The sequence below is a fragment of the Cryptotermes secundus genome, unplaced genomic scaffold, assembly GCF_002891405.2.
Source record: "Cryptotermes secundus unplaced genomic scaffold, Csec_1.0 scaffold79, whole genome shotgun sequence".
NCBI classification, from domain to species: Eukaryota; Metazoa; Arthropoda; class Insecta; order Blattodea; family Kalotermitidae; genus Cryptotermes; species Cryptotermes secundus.
This window is the reverse complement of record NW_019741974.1, coordinates 2148603-2166516: the sequence shown is the minus strand read 5'-3', so window position 1 is coordinate 2166516 and position 17914 is coordinate 2148603. Positions and strand designations below refer to the sequence as shown.

At 37.5% G+C, this 17914-nt stretch overlaps 2 protein-coding genes across 2 annotated transcripts; both read right to left on the bottom strand.

Annotated features, from left to right (window-relative positions):
• Positions 1-3167: 3167 nt before the first annotated feature.
• On the bottom strand, positions 3168-3539 carry LOC111872800. Its single transcript, XM_023866989.1, has one exon. It carries the CDS (start codon positions 3537-3539, stop codon positions 3168-3170), a length of 372 nt encoding a protein of 123 aa, XP_023722757.1.
• Positions 3540-14182: 10643 nt separating this feature from the next.
• Positions 14183-16184, bottom strand: LOC111872839 (zinc finger protein 732). The gene is made up of 2 exons (XM_023867048.2): positions 15712-16184; positions 14183-15561 (listed from the first exon to the last, which is right to left on the bottom strand). Exon 2 carries the CDS (start codon positions 15533-15535, stop codon positions 14855-14857), a length of 681 nt encoding a protein of 226 aa, XP_023722816.1. The 5' UTR covers positions 15536-15561; positions 15712-16184; the 3' UTR covers positions 14183-14854.
• Positions 16185-17914: the final 1730 nt, after the last annotated feature.

The window sequence follows — 17914 nt, the reverse complement described above, 5'->3', positions numbered from 1 at the left end:
TGGTTCAATGCAAATAATCTTATACTGAATACTGAGAAAACAATAGCAATGGCATTTCATAATAGACAAGAAAGAGATTTGATGAAACCTCAAATCAAATTTGGCAAAATGGAGTGGAAAGCACATATGATGTTCTTAAGCTCAAAACTTCATAAAGTCTGTTACATGATAAAATCCCTTAGGGATGTAACAAGCCAACAGGTTATAAGGAGTATTTACTTTGCTCATTTCCATGCTTATTTGAAGTATGGTTTAATTTTCTGGGGTAGCGACCCAAAAAGTAAAATTATATTTAAACTGCAGACGCGAATTGTTAGAATAATTAGTGGTGTGAGTAGATTAGCATAATGTAAACAACTTTTTAAGGATTTAAACTTACTTCCACTACCTTGTATGTATATATTTGGAACAGTATGCCATGTTAAACTACATTTAGAAAAGTTAGAACAAAATAACGTAGTTCATAATCACAATACACACCAGAAGTTAAATCTCCATGCTCAGTTTTGCAGAACAAATGCCTATAAGAAAGGAGTACTGAACATGGGAATAAAATTATACAATGAAATACCAAATAAAATTAGGAAAATAGAAAAGATGAGACAGTTTAAAAAAGTAATGAGGTCATATTTGGTACAACATATTTATTTTTAATTGTGGAAATTGAACTATTGTTTGTTTAATGTGTATGGAACGTGTTCCTATGACAGTGATTTGACGAGGAAGGAAGAATGGATTGGTTGATTGATTGATTGATGTGAAATGGATTGAATTGGTTACTCTGTTGGGGAATTTATGTTGTCTTAAATTTTTAATATAGTTTTATATGGTATGTTGGACAAGTACAGAATTTGTGTATGTAGTTAAATATTATAGTATTGTTGACTTTTATACAAATAATTTGACTTGTTCTATATCTGGAGGCTGTATTGCAAAATGTGGATTTCTGGAACCAATAAAAATATGAATATGATAAAATTATTTTTTCTTATCAACCAGCTACTGGTGTAATCACAACAATTTTCTACATTTGCATACTTGGGCTAAACTTCAAAACCAATTGAAAAATAAATGACATAAAGAGGTACACAGCACACATCCAAACTGAAAATAGTACTGCAATGCCATTGTCAAAGCCAACATAAACTCCTGATGTAGTATTTAGTAATCTGTGGTATTTCATTTATCGGGATTTGACTTTAGTACAAAAATGGACATAAATGAAAGAACCCCAATCATGAACAGTGAACATTAAATGTAATGAAATAATGTTATGGATATTCACTGTTTTTAAAATTCACAAAAAACTATATCACATTACAATGATAATAGCTACCAACGACATTTTGAAGACTAAAATGTGAAACAAAAAAAATCAGTGTCCTTAAAGAGACTAAACCTCCTTGCCATAACAGATAGATCATGCAACAGTTTCACAGTATTTTGGATACAGAAATATGGCAGAGAGAAAACATAAATCATATTCCAGGCGTTGGTACTACATTTGATTTTAACCAATTATGCATCAAATCAGGAAAATAAAACCAGCAACAAGAGGTTTTAATCTGCACATTTACAAATATTACGTGTAAAATGGCACATAAGACATGTAAATAATTAGCATACCATGGGTAAAGGTAACATCCCTGTGCTTAATTAATTAAGCACCATGCCATGATGACATATGGGGGAGTGGAGGTATGGGCCCATGGCCCAGCTGCTCTACCCCCTGGGAAAGAGCTCCCACTGCCCACTGATAAGGATGTAGGGTGCCGCAGAGCTGGTTTGGACGCTGGGGAGTAGAGAAAAAATTCTTTCCTCCACTGGGAATCAAACCCCAGCTGTCCAATCCACAGCTTGTCACTATACTGAGTTATCCTGGCTCAATGTCATATCCTTTACAGATGGGAATTAATATAGCAACCTAAAATATGAATATCTATAAGACACCTTACAAAATATGATGTAAAACTCGTAGAATTAGTTAACACATAACAAAGTATAATATCTATTTGAGATTCTACATTAAATACCATACGTTGTATAAAAATTAATTAAAAATGGCTTCATTACAAAATATATATTGCTCTTACTTAACAACAGTGGAATATATGAAGCTCCATAAAATGCAGAGCCATCTTTTGACCACATGTAGCAGCTTTTCTTGGCACACGCTTGCCGAGTTCACATCCAGTTATACGGTACCACATACATGGAACAAGGCTTAACTATCAGACTGTATAATGTGGAAATATGTGATTTTAAATCTTCCGGTACTATGAGGTTGACAGCCAGATTTTAACTAGAGGTTACTAGCTTATATGAAAATTGGGGATTTTAAATCTCCCACTATCATTTGGCTGGCAGACATATTTTAATTCAAAGATAATGGTATTATTATTATTTTGTTAGTTTAGTTATATGAATTAATTTGTCTTCCTCCAAGCTTACCTTTAATTAGTCTTTGACTTTATGTTGTGTTTGTCCAAGTATGTAACTACACTTTTATTTACATTGTGTTGAGTCTGTAATTGGCCTTGTGGATGTTGGATCAGCACATAAATAATAAAGAATTGAATTGAATTATTGATAACATGCAATGTGCAGACAGCTGGACCTACGCAATGCACTCCTGGTAAAAATGTTAATTCTGACAATATAGAAAATATAAGCAATATTTTTATGTGCACAAAATAAACACAGTGGGTAGTAACAGTTTCTGCTGCCAATTTCATTCCATGAAACACTCAAATTCACTCATCTATCATTCAGGGTTGATACAATGGGCCTGCTTGCAGCCCAAGTACAAAGGGATTAAATCTCACCCCACCCAAATGGAATAATGAAGATCTGTGTGGATTTAGGTACTGCTATTTTAGAGAAAATCCTATTCACTTTTATTGTCTTGACCCCAATTTTAAGACTAACAGAATTTCAGATCTGAAACCAATATTCCTCTTATTGCGAGAAGCATGTAGCATCCACCACTTGACCTCATTCATAGACAATTTCTTTAACTTTATTCAGAGCCTCCTTAATTGTTTTCTTCCAAGTTCTTCATGGTCTTCCTTTACTTCTACACCCTTTCTAATTCCAGTTCAATGCATCACTTGCGACCACCCCTTTTCCTTACCCACTGAGCACAGACCTTTTTCATCTTTCAAGTCCTAATGAATGATGGTGTGCAGTGTTCCGCGTGACAAACCTGTCACATTCTCTAGTTCATCAAAAGTGATGCGCCTGTTCTCCAGTATCAAGTCGGACATGCGCTGGGTACTGTTTGGTATGCATGCTGTTGCTGGATGCCCACTGCTTTTGCCTTTTGCCACACAGTCCTTGCTGTCTTTGAACTCTGCTATCCAGTGAAACACGGTTCTGCCACTTGGTGCTGCTTCCCCACACACGGCTGCTGACCTTGTGTGAATGTGTGAAGCAGCCACTCCTTCCCTCCAGAGAAACCACACAGTCCACTGTTCCCCATGATTGTCTGCTTCCATGTTGTCTGAGCGTTGTCCACGATTGCACCTGCACACCCCCATGAATGACGCAGCACTGTTCGACCTGTGTGCAGTAGCAACATCATCTCGTGGCCATAGGCGGCACTACAGTATGTCTTCCCACATACACCGGCTCGCACTTGACACTGCTATTTTTCTGGAGTTATGGAGGGAGTGTCAATCATTTCTGAACGACCTAAATAGCATACTCTTGTCTTAATCACATCCTTCTGATTGCCACTGCTTCTTCCTGTCCTGCTTTGTTTCAAAGCTCTTGGTTGGAGATCACTTTTGGACATCTTATATTTAGATTTCTTCTCAAGCAATGAACGGTTTAAAATTTGTTTGTAATTTATGGTCAAGAATGTGACGACTTCCATGTTTCTGAGGTAAAAGGACAGCTTTACCATTACTATTAACAAATCAGTTCATTTTAATGAATAGACTGAAATGTGTTATGGTCAAGAATGTGACGACTTCCATGTTTCTGAGGTAAAAGGACAGCTTTACCATTACTATTAACAAATCAGTTCATTTTAATGAATAGACTGAAATGTGTTTTAATAAATAGGAATTAAAGAATAATATGTTTAAAATGCTAAATAAATCTAAATTACTTCCACATGTTTATAATTCACTTAATCTAGACAATTTCTGAAATTAGTTGGTAAACACTGGTTTGCCTTAAGAAGTCTGTTGATTTTCATCCAGAGAGCTGGTTAAACGTGCTTGTCTTCTGACAGTTACTTGCTGGTGCAGAAACTATGCATTAAATATGTATGGGGGGGAAAACCCTGTTTGCGAGTATGATGTTATAATTTAGCTAAAACTAGCTCAGGTGATCTGCCATATCAACAGTGAGTTAAAAGCAACCAGTTCATAGATCACCTCCATTTCAATCAATATGGTTGATGGCAAACCTGATGATGGAGGAAAACTCTGTAGCATTGGTTTTTAACTCAATATTAACATGGCTGATCAACCCATGAGATTTCAGTGTATTTATTCACCACAAAAGCTTCAACTCTTCCAGTACAACTCTGAACATTTAGCTACTTCTACCAATTTCACATACAAATTAAAACTGAACACTTGCTGAGACCACACAGCATATAAATCTCTGTGAAACAACCACTATGACTGTCAGGAAAGAAACTCTTAAAACTTAACACACTTAAAATACTTACTTTCCTTCAAATGCTTCAATATACATACAGTATATAGTGTGCAGTAAGAACCACAAATTAATAATCATGTAAATTAGTCATCTACTATTGTGCATACTTTCTACTACTGTCAATTTTGACTACATTAAATTTGTCAGGTCAATCATCAGTTTCACAGCATCACCACATCTGTAATTCCTCACATATAAAAACTGGCCCATACATAAACTGTAGATATATAATGGCCTATTTCTATACAAAATTTTGCATGCTGAGCATCAGTTAGTTCACTGGTTACTGCCATCAAACCAAAAGCTAAATATAGGTTTCATATGACTTTCATATTATTAGTTTGCATTCTACATAAATATTACCTCAATAAAATGCAAATGATTCAAATGTTTACAAGAGTTCTATCTTCTGGGATATAATTCTGTGTAGTCTGTTGAAAGTCAACTAACATTTTGGAAGAACATATCACCTCCGTCTTCCTCCGTAACATCAGTTGACTTTCAATGGACTACAGTGTTACATCCCAGAAGACGGAATTCTTCACAAATACTGTTGTGAGAACCTCAAACCCTATATATGTGATCTGACAATAAAGTTTGCAAACTCATCAAGGTTAAATTTCTACATACTTCACTGCTGAATATCACTTTGGTTGCCTTCAAAGTACCCCCTTGGGATGCTATGCACTGATGACAAAGCCCAGTCCACCATTCAAAACAATTTTGAAATTGGTTTTGTGGAATGGCCTTCATCAGTTTACACCTGATGTCAAAAGTGTCATCAGAATACCTTCCTTTCAACATTTCCTTTATCTTTGGGAGCACAAAAGTCATTGGGGGCTAGATCCTGTGAATAGGGAGGATGCTCCAGCATATTTGTTTACTAGCTAAAAACTCCTTTGGGACCATTTTTGAACACATGTTCCTCATGTCAAGATCTTCAGTTAAGATTTTCCTAACTGTTTCTCTGTCAATGTTCACTTGCTCTGCTGCGGTCCTGACAGCCACGATTTTCACGCAAAATCTGATGAACTTTTACAATGTTTTCTTCAGTTGTGCTCATTGATGGACGTCCTGATCTCTCTTCGTCAGTGACACTTTCTCTTCCCTCAGAAGAACTTGTAAACTGCTGTTTTCTTCATAGCATTATCCCCATAAACTTGCACTAACATCTCTCTGAATTTGCTTCCACTCTTGCCAAGTTTACGAAATTTAATTCAAGCTCCGACATTCTTAGAGTGGCACACCGACACACAATCAGACAATAACAGACGCCACTCAGAAAGAGACTGCCGTAGATCAACAACACAGCTGTGAAATGCTGATATGCCAACATCATCAAACTATATTGAGATTTCTGTCCACTGCCGCCATGGCAAGCACATGGTGGCGAGCTTGCAAACTTTATTGTCAGACCACATATTCAAATATTTGTCACCACAGAAAAATTTCAGGACTTACTCTTTTCATACATTTTCATGGCTGTCATGGTGTATCTTTTACAGCAAAGAAATATGAAGTGCAAAGGTGAGATAAGTATCAATGGCTTAGTGTACATACAGTTTCATGAAGAATTTGCTAACTGGCTCAAACACATTCAAGAAAGATATCTTTTCACTGGAAGCAAACTCAGCAATGTCCTATGTTGTATAAATGCCATGGGAGCTAACAACAAACAACATTCTAAGAACTGGAAGAAACAGCAGCAGATAAACTATCAGAGATATTTACATTATGTGTGGTTTTTTCCAGAAGATCACAATGTAAATTTTCACTGTCCTGAAAATTTCAAATCTAGTAGAGCAGACACATGTTAGTGTTAAGTGAATAATGCAGTAAGGTTAATTGAACAGAATGATTAGATTCTTTTGCTGAATTTGGTAACCTGTGATTGGAACAAGCATGGTTGGAACAGATTCCTTACGAATATGAATGTTAAATTACAACCTAATAAATCATCTCTCCACTGGAAAATCAGAATCAAAATACCCAAAGATTCTGAGCAATGTTAATATCCTGACTGCTTATTCTTGTATCTCAAACCTCTGCTCTTCCTGACATGCAATATAATTAAAATTACAAGGCTCTTGTGCCTTCTAATTCAATGAAATCTTATTTGAAATTTAAATACCAAAAAAACCTAGGGGGACAGCACCAAACATTGTTTTAAATTGAATGGGCAAAGTGCCAATGACAAAAAGGAAGAATAAGCTATACATAATGTGAAAACAAAACAAGTCATGGAATTAATGGGTTTTTTTACTTTTTCCATTGTCCTGTATTCTAGAGAACAGAAAACGCGACATTTTGGAAACAGATCCAGTTTCTGAAACACTGTTTCTTCTATTCTCCAGAATACTGGACAATAGAAAGTCCCAAAATCCAGTAATACTGTGTTATATAATTTCATCAGAACCCTTTATAATACAAATTATGCTTTACTTATTCTTTTGTGGTACATGGATGGAAATCATGTTAACAATTTCTCCAAAATAAATGATTAATGTAGTAGACAAATATAAAAAGAAGAAAATCTGGGTCACTGGGTTAAGAACACAGTGAAGCATTAAGTTCTGATTTCTTTGTGTAACTATAAAGCATGCCTCAAAAGAAAAACTGTGATTACAAACATATGAAGTATAAAGTTACAGTTTCTTCAGCAGTAAATTCTTTGTATTACACAAGTTACCACAGTCCATGCACCACCATATGACAAGACATTAGGGATAGGAGTTGGAGCCATTCCTCACAAACTTACTTACTTACTTAACTCATGGAGCTGAGCCCTTCTGGAGGAGTTGCCAATTCTGCAGCTACTCAAGAATTTCCCAGCATTTTATGGGACCTGAAGGTTCATTACCATGTTCACAAGAGCCCTCCACTCGTCCCTATCCAGAGCCAGATCTATCCAATTCATACCATCCCATCCTATCTGAGATCCATTATAATATTGTCCACCAACCTACGCCTTGGTCTTCCCTGTGGTCTCTTTCCTTCTGGCTTTCCCTATACACATTCGTCTCCCCCATTCGTGCCTTCCTCGCAAACACCTCAACAAAACTTCCAAGTACATCTGGACACATATTCAAAAGGACTAAGGCTAAGCAACTAAGGCTGTAAAGAAAATATGGAGTGTAGTAACAGAGGATACTCATTTTTGCTCTATATGAGTGTGATGACAGACATTGTATGTCAACTGGACAATTGAACAAATATTGTCTTAATGGCGCTGAGATATGCTTGTAAAAGCAAGGGGTCTATATAATCAAAAATACTGAAATATTTTTAAATCTAGTTATGAACATAACAGTTTTGCAGTTATAATTCTACTTTGGAAATATGCTTACTGTTGACTGCGAGAATATTTTATTAGTTTTGGTTAAGGTGACAACCACTGCTCTTTCAAAAAACTGGAATTAGAATTTTCAAGTTTTGGCAATGGTGAGACAATAAAGATGTTCCACTAGCCAAAACGTGTATGTCAAAACATGATGAAAGTGTAATACAATCAGAAACTTATGAACTATGTTTTGGAGCTACATAGTACAAAAGGATACAGAGTAAGCAACTGCGAATTCTGCATTCTTGTAACAGATCATCTCAGTTCTGCACCAATCAATGGCAATAGTCATGATTTTACAGCCAAAAGACTAAGACATGTAAGGTCACTTTTCTAGGTAACTTTGTATGACACCAACATGAAGAAGAGACTAAGCACACCTGTTATATTAGATTCCCATTTATATACCAATTAAACAAATCTGAGTGACATTATAAAAGAATTATTTCCTGTATTCTTCTGACTGCTGCTACAAGAGATATTTAAAATATTTAACATGTCATGTGTACAAGTGACTATAAAAGGGGTTTTGGATAATATTTATTGACCACTTACCAATTTTAACTACATATAACTGTGACAATAAAGCTAATCAGCTTTACACTTTACAAATCATTACAGCGCATGCTAAGTTTCTCCAACCTGCAGTGTCTTCACTAGACATTTCCTACTAATGGCTTCTAACAGCAGCTAATCCTCTACTTCTGTGCTCAAGTCCTCTCCGAATGGCGGTTCCTGTCCAAACGTGTATTCTTGCCCCCAGTTGCTCTTCTTATAAACCTGTGGCATGGCCCACCATAGAAAACACTGTTTCCAAGAGCAGCTCTATTGTTGTGTTACTGCAGGAACCTGTTTGTGACTGTTGCCTAGAAACAGATCTACATGCTACACTGCTCCCCGCCTACAGGCATACCACCCTTTTTTCTTTTCAGAGGTTTGTGCTTGTGATGTCTGTGATTGGTCTCAACTTTCTCCCCCGTGGCTCAGTTATCCCAGTGATTACTCTCCAACTGCTCCTTCCTTAAGGCTGCTTATCCCGAGTGGCTCCCTGATTAGGTGTGAGCTGGTCCAGGTATACTACCATCATCCTTGATCTAGGGTTTCTCTGGATCCTGTATAGTACGTCATTTATCTGAGTTACTACCTTGTACAGGCCCTCCCACTGAGATTGGAGCTTGGGGTGACTTCCCCTTTGTATGGACTGGGTAATAAAGCCACACTGTCACCCTCGTGGTAGCCCACGCAGTTGGCCAGTCCATTCACCAGCTGTGGTAAATTCTGGCAAGGGGTCCCCAACATCCTGGGTCCTTGTCTTTACTTAAATGTGATATGTGGCGACAAGGCACTGGTCCCCAAAGCAGCCCTCCATGGCATCAAAGGTTTCTTCATAGGTCACTCCCACTGGAACTTTGTGTAGCATGTCAGTGGCCCAGCCCTGCAAGACGGTGATCAAGTACGTGGATTTCTCCTGGGGCATCCAGCAGTTGTTCTGCTATAGTCTTGAACTGGCTCTGGAACACAGCCCATGATGTAGTTCTGTTGAACTCTGGTGACTTTGCTGTGCTCACACTGGTTCCTGTTCCTCTTCCACCCCTGACTGCTTTCAAATGTGACTGGAAGTTACGAGTGGCCACAATCTCAGTTTCCATTCTTTCTTGATTGATTCTTATTTCAGCCTTCACTGTTTGTGCTTTGACCTGCAACATGAGACCAAGCTGTTTGTGGAGGTAATTTCTAGTGCCTGCTAAGGTTTCCTAGAGGTCCTTCGTCCACATATCTAGAGACGTCTTTACTGCCTGTAAGTCAACCTGTGTTTTATTAATCTTCTCGGTCAGTTCCTACCGGAGGGCCTGTGTCTTTTGGTCAACACATGACAGGACATCTTCCACCCGATGTTTGATGACCTCCTCTAACTTAGACCACATGAAGTGTACTGCAGCCTCCATCTTGTCTTGGATGGCACTTATGTGGATTTCACTTCTGCTTGGCCACATTTAATTTCATCTAAGACTTATGTCTGTTTTTGCTTGGTTGTTATGTACCATGGCTTTGAGACCTCCCATGGTGGCTATCAGTTATTCAAAATCTGCCATAGTTATCCATCACTAGTGTTACAACTCAATAATACACAATTCACTACGTCTAACAATTCAGTGCAATTGATTGATCAATCCCACTTCTGGCACCAGTTGTCACGAGTACAGGAGACTACAGACGGGATTTTGGATAACTAGATTTATTGGTCGCTTACAGGTCGTAACTACAAAAAACTACAAATAACACTATCGCTGATTTCCACCCTTTACAAATCATTACAGCATGTGCTAAGTGTTTCTAGCCTGCTGTGTCTTCACTAGACGTTTCAAGGTAAAGTCTTCCAACAGTGACTATTCCCTGCTTCCATGTTCAAGTCCTCTCCAAATGGCAGCTCACTTCCAACTAGATATTCTTGATCCAGTTGTCCTCATAACCCCTTGGCAAGGACCACCATAGAAAAACCAATTTCCCACAGTAGCTCTACTGTTATCACAGGAACATGTTTCTTTGCACTGTTGCCTAGAAACAGCTCTACAGTACACTACATTACAGTGTGCTTCTCAACAGCAGCCTACTTCAACTGATGCCAAGCAATTCTGTCAGTCACATAATGTGCCATTAATGAATTCAGATCACTGAGGCTTCAATGAGCTTCACTGATGCAGGGTACAGCACTGGTGTAGTGATGCTATACTTGCCACTTTCGCTCACATACCTGTCATAATTAGACTATTCAGTGAGATACCTGTAGCTGTACTACATCAGTTAAAATGCACAATTTTCCTCACATCTGAACACACTTTTACCTATTGGGTCTAGTAAACATAAATGAGTCACAATTTCTGTCATATCTTGCAGTATATAACATGCTTACAAAAGAGGTTCAAGTATATGGACACCATATTGTAAAGCTGTTCCCAATATTATAGTTCAGCTTTCTTTTTGCCTACTTTCCTTATTTTGAAAAAATAAAAGTACACTTATATGAATCACCATGCTGCATGTGTATCACCCCTATCAACTTCTGAATACCAGATCCAATCTTTGTGAAGCTTGGTACTGTAGATCATGGCACTTGAGCCCATTTCAACAGCTTGCTTCGTAAATCCCTCCCATCAGTCTGTGATCCTGTATATGTATCCTCTTATCACTGCTAGGCAAAAGCTCAGTAAAAAGTTACCATGCTAACAAATATGCATGCAAGAATAGAACTGGTGGACATGTTGTTTTCTATGCAGCCCATGTCTTATAAAAGGAAAGTAGATGATTAATTCTTCCAATTACTTCCTGTTATTGTATAAAATGAACATAAACTGACTACAAAATACAAAGTTCGTATTTGTATCATATGTTATTTCTTGTGCTCAATGAAGTTACTGTTTGTTTCACCTCCTTTTTAGTTCATATTTTTGCAATTCTATCACTTTCCCCATTGGGACTTCAAATATGTCTTTACATACAATGGTTTCTGTATTACTTAACTACTTCATTTATGTGAAAGAGCAACCTTGAATATAATGGTCTTATATGATGAATTTCACTCATACTGGAAGAGTAAATATAAGATCAGCTTGTAAATTCTGTTGTGATCTTCTTGATAAGTTGTTCAAATGACAATGAAGATCAACAATGTGAGTCTATGTTAACAAAACTTATTTTATTTATTTATGGCTCTTGTAATGAAGCTTTCAATACAAATATTATGTTTCTGGACATTATCCAACACCCTGCTTCTATCTAATAACACTGTCCAGTTTATTTTTCAAAACACAGTGTTTGGGAGACTGGATTCTGTCTCCATCTTCAGTTAAAACCTACTCAGTTGGGCCCAATAGATAGCGGTAGTCCCGAACTACAGACTCAGAGATAGGGACAAGCTCTATCAATTGGGTCTAACTGAGTAGGTTTTACCTGACCAGAGAGATAGAATCCAATCTCCCAAACGCTGTGTTTTGAAAAATAAACAGGACGGTGTTTTCAGATAAAGGCAGGACGATGGATAATGCCCAGAAACATATTACTTGTGCTAATGTACCATCTTCACAAACTTTTAAAGCTTTCAGTAGCTTATACTATGTAGCACTGAATGACAGAATTAAAAGTAATGCTGTCCCTGTGTTTAATTAATTAAGCACTACAGCATGAAGACGTACAGGGGAGTGAAAGTATAGCTCCACTGCTCTTGACCTTGGCACTAGACGTAGGTGATGGATCAGCTTCATGCCCAGGTTGCTTTACCACAAGGAATCATTGTCCCATTACCCACTGGACAGGAGGCTGGGAGAGCCCCAGAGCCAGTCTGGACGCTATGGGGAAGAGAAAATCTTGCCCCTGCCAGGAATCAAACCCTTGCTCTCCAGCCTGTAGCCTACTGTTAGTAAGAAAATAATGAGTTGGAACAGATGTCAAAGGGGAGCCAGGATAGTGTAGTTGGTATAGCGACTGGCCACAAGCTGGACGGCTGAGGGGTCCAAGTTCAAGTCCTGGTAGGTTTAAGAATTTTCTCTTCTCCACGTTGTCCAGACCGGCTCTGGGGTCCACCCAAACTCCTTTTAAGCCAGTAGTTGGGGCTCTTTCCCTGGGGATAAAGTGACCGGGGCATGAAGCCTCCAGATAGTGCTGAAGTCAAGAAAATGTGAATCTATACATCCACTCCCCCATATGCCTTCATGGCACAGTGCTTAATTAGTTAAGCACAGGGACAACTTTACCTTACAGATGTCTAAGTGCCTGTCATCAAATCTGAGACATTATCACAGAATTTGCCTGGAAGAACTGAGGGGAAAACAAATATCTGCTGTCAACACAGCTGACCTCTGGGTCTTTTTGAATATTAAGCAGAAGCAGTAACCACTTGATCACAAAGTCTGATAATACAGATTATTATTATTAGTGCATTATGCTGTATGAATTCAAAATAATTTAAAATTCAACAGTGTTATCAGACTTACCATTACTGGGGCAGTATAGAATCGAAACCGTTTTGTTTCAAATGAATCAAATATGGTTCAAACTTAAAACAATTTTGAATGGACAACCTATTGCAATGATCTCCAACTCCTCAGAATCCCTCAGAAGACACTTACTTGACTGTCAGTTCTAATGCAGGAGCAGCACAGAAAGGTCCGATCCACTGCAGTTTTCATATATTCACATTTGTGGCAGCTGTGTTAAAAAAATCACCTAAGGGACTGGCTTGTAACTTCACTCACTATTTTAATGGAGAAAGAAAGGGATGAGGTTTGAAAGAGAGAAAAGAAAGAAAGAACTGAGCAAAGGATGAAGGTAACAAAGATGTGATTCCCCACTGAATTTCACCAGGCTTACCCACTAGTCTACATGTATTAAGAAGACTTATAATAATAGAAAGGCTAATGTGCATATTCATATATCTTAAGTGCTAAAGCACTATGCATGAAGAATAAGAGATGTGAAGGTAAAACTCTTAGCAGAAGTGTAGGAAAATCTTATGACGGAAGTTAAGTCACCTTCATGTTCTAGCTGCTTTAGGCCCAGGAGCCTCCAGAAACCAGTGAATAAGTCTATCTGGGCTCCAGAAACAATTTGGACATGGTGGTAAAAAGAAAAATTCCTGCTCCTTATGGAAGTTGAACCCAGGCCATCTAATGTACAGCCAATCATTTTACTCACTGAGTTTATCAACATAACAGATGAAATTTTACTGTGCAATTGTCCAATAACCCATATGTTCACAGTTTATACATTTTCAAATGTGTCTGACTTTCCTGGCTGGCATGCCTGAATTATGGAACTGTTTACATGGTACCACTATCAAGGCTCATTCTGCTACTTACAATGACAAGGTGATGGCCAACACAGGGAACCTACAGCTTTCGACAGGCTCTGAAGCATGATGTGTAGGAAGGAAGCTCCATTCCTCAATCTCTTTCACATTAAATGTGTTGTTTTACTGTCATGATTGTACAGATCTTATAGATCGGATTTGTATGGAGTCAGGTAGCTGCTCTTTACATAATATTACTACCCATTTAATAACAAGTGAGGCAAATACTTTCACAAACAGAAAATGTTACTATAAAACAAATAAGTAGTTACAGCAGAGAGATGGAAGAAGAAGCGGGAAATTTTGTTTTGAACGTTTAGCCAAAGGCGTATGCAGAAAATTTATTTTAAAAGAATCCACTAAGACTGATTCTTTCTTGAAAGAATTATGTAACTAGGCATGTTCATCTTAAGTGAATTCATAGCGGTGTGTATCATCAAGATTATTTCCTGTAACTGATAAATCTACCATTTATAGTAATGGATGACATGGCTGACAAGCTGAAATGGATATTCTAGTAAATCTGTAATAAAATTATCATGGCAAGTGTAAAAGGTGAATTACAAGAAATAATCTAGGCACATATAAAATATACTCTTTCACAAGTGTGTGGGAAAAAAAAAAACTTTCCTGTCATACTAATGTTTTCATCAGACTGTCTATTCCTACCACACAATAGTGTTTATATTTAGTATACAGATAGGGGAAGACTAAAATGGTAAATTGCTTAATAAAGCAACAACTAATGAGTATGAATAAATACATCCACTGGTAAGTATTACTCCTCTTTCATGCTACTATACACTATGGTTTTCGCTTCTGAAGTAATAAAGCATGTATTTACACATTATATCCTCTTCTGGGTCTGGAACTGTTCTCATAATAAAATTCACAGCTCATAAACTGTAAGTATATTCTATTAACATCCACAGTACTCACACATCAGCCATCTTACTTTTGGTTTAACTTTGTAGTAGTTTAAGACTCACTTTATGATCTCATTTAATGTTAGATATATTTGAACTTGAGTCAGATTTTGGGGAATTGGCAACTGAGGTACTGGCAAAACCTGTACCGAGGTAACAGGAGCTTCCTTGTTTTGAGGTGTGTACATCAAGGTATGCTTGTCGGGAGAAAACACGGCTGCAAGTTGGACACTGGTATTTGCTGATGTGAACTTTGTTATTGTGCCGCAATAGTGACGTCTGAAACTTGAAAGCTTTGCCACATGCCCTGCAGAAGAAAGATTTCCGAGATTTGGCCGAGTAGTCTGAAGCTTCAGTTTCAACATCTGCAACACTCTGGGGAAAACTGTTCCCAGATGCTGCAGAAAGATCTTGGTCATCACTACTAGCATTTCTTCTTTTTGGAGACCTCTGCTTCTGTTTAAAGCTCTGTCGCATTAATTCCTTGTGCACTGGAGTTGTTACTAAGCCTAATGCAGTAGCATCTGAATCTGTTGTACCACTTTCAGATTGCAGTTTTTCATGAGCTACCCTTCGCCGCTGGTTTATTATCAGAGGGTGTATCTCATAACCAGAGAGCTGAGGATAAAACATGGCAACAGGATTAGGTGGGCCATGTGGTTTACCATAAGCTCCCATTCCAAAAGGTAGGTTGGAAGTTGATGCACGCGGTTCATCAGTGCGTTCCACATCCACATCATAGCAATCAGCCATGCTGTTTGGTAAAGTGACAGATGCCACTGCAACAAAGTGGAAGAAAAATATTTACACCTTCAACATCTTTCATGTAAATAAACACCAGCTCTATAGAAAGTAATCACATATAAGTCTGGGAAAAACGAAATGTACACAACAGTTCATAACCAAATAAGTGTATTTGAATTACTGACCTTAGATTTATTAGATGACACTATTTCATGCAGCTACTGACGGCAAGATTATCAAAATTTCTATTTGAGTTTGATATACACTTTTAAAAACATGTTTTTGTTTCATTATGGAGGCACAGCATTTTAATTCTAGAACATCACTAGAGTTAATCTTCAAAGCAGTGGCGTGTTTCACATGACGATTTCACTGTTTTAACTAGTTCTGTAAATAATTCATCGTACTACGACGTCTATCTTCTGGCCAGTACGAGAAAAACAAATATGTGCTAACAAAACCTTTCAAGATGTCATATTTAACATTCTTCCAGACACTTATATGCCATTACACTACTCTTAATTAACATTTTAGGTTAAGGGTTGAAACCTGTCGGCTAGCCACGTGCCAAGATATTTCTTTATCACTCTAAAACACTAATTATTTGAACTTATTCCTTGCGGGTCTTTGTTGACGCTAATCCGATTACTTCACCGCACATGCAACTAGCGCTGTGTTCGGAGACGCGAGTATACGACCTATACGACATTTTGATTCCTTTGAGCGCCACCTTTAAAATAATAACAAGGACGAAAAAATGCATCCCGTGCTGATCCGTAAATATACCTTTGGGCGACACTGATAATGCGTGTTTCTTTCATGCATAACTATCCCATACATTAACTGTTCGTGTAATGTAAGTGCTACATGTCTTCTGAAAAGTGGCCCTTGTAACGAATTAAAGTGAATTCTCATATAATAAAAATGTCGTATTTCAAATTTCAACAAAATCTTTCAAAGAATTAAGAAAAGTGTACCTACGGGTTGTTAAGCAAACTAGCCTGTCTGATTAACATCAGTCAAACTTACAAAATATAATATTCACAGAGAAGTACTTTAATGACCTTTCATCCATCTGATCCATTTTTAGATGGCACACTGTAAAAACAAAAAAAGGCAAATGAAACACAAAATTCTTCTTGGAGACGCAACCCCGGGAAACTTATTTTTCTTTTATATAAATGAATTTTAGTCCAGGCTACTTTCATTATCCACTTTCTCTTCCACAAGGGAACCATTGAACAGTGGTGGCAATGGGTAAATTTGTATGCTTCTTATTTAACAAAGCTGTCAGTATCAGACCATACAGGCTTGATGATAGAATAATTAATGACTATGAAGCAGCTGGTTGAACAAGAATTGGAAGGGAAAACCGAAGAACTCAGAGAAAACTGCTCCAGCACAACTCTGCCCACCGCAAATCCCAGACGACCTGACCTGGGATCAAGTCCAGGCCGAGGTGGTGGTGGAGACGGCGACTCTTTTAAAGGAGACAGTCCCTCCATAAGATCTGTTCTCCCAAACACAATATCGGAAAAGACAGTACACACACAGAATGAGCCTCTTGGACAGAAAACCCTGGGAAATTCAGTGAATTTTTTCTGTTTCAAAAATCGGGAACAAGGGTGTAAAAATGATACATGAATATCTGTTTGTAACAAATGGCGCATCACAGACAAACTTAGATGTTCCTCTCAGCGACCTTCCTCAGGAAAATGAGGCACAGTGTACACAAAAAGGTAAGATGGCACACATTTAAAAATATTTCTCATGTTATGAAGAATTTCATTCAAAATAATACAAGATTAATCAACACTGCTGTACTTTTTATTTGTTTATTGTTTTTAGTGAAATAAAAATTCACATCACGATTCAGCTTGACTTAAAATTCGATCATTTTAAATCTGTACCATTTAGAAAAGTTCCAACCTATATGGAACACCAAACAGAACTCAAATTCTGTTCTTGAAGAATTTGCTTTGAAGGATCTGATGAAAAAAGAAACTAAATTATATACTAGAATAAGGTGTGATGTATTTTAATTTTTATTTATTTTAAGACATCGACTATGTAAGTTTTTTTGCTCACAATAATTGTTGTGTTCAACAAAAACTTACATAGTAGTGCTCTCAATGACAGATTAATTGTGGGAGGGATTTTCTGTGATCTAGCAAAAGCTTTCGATTGTGTTATCATGATATCTTACTATCGAAATTAAATTTCTATGGAATAACTGGCAAAGCTAATGAATGGATCAAATCATACCTCAAAAACAGGTATCAAAGAGTTGAAATAAATAATAAAAACTCCAGTCATAATGCATTTTCAAACTGGGGAATTATAAAGCACGGTGTTCCACAAGGATCAATTTTAGGTCCCTTACTTTTT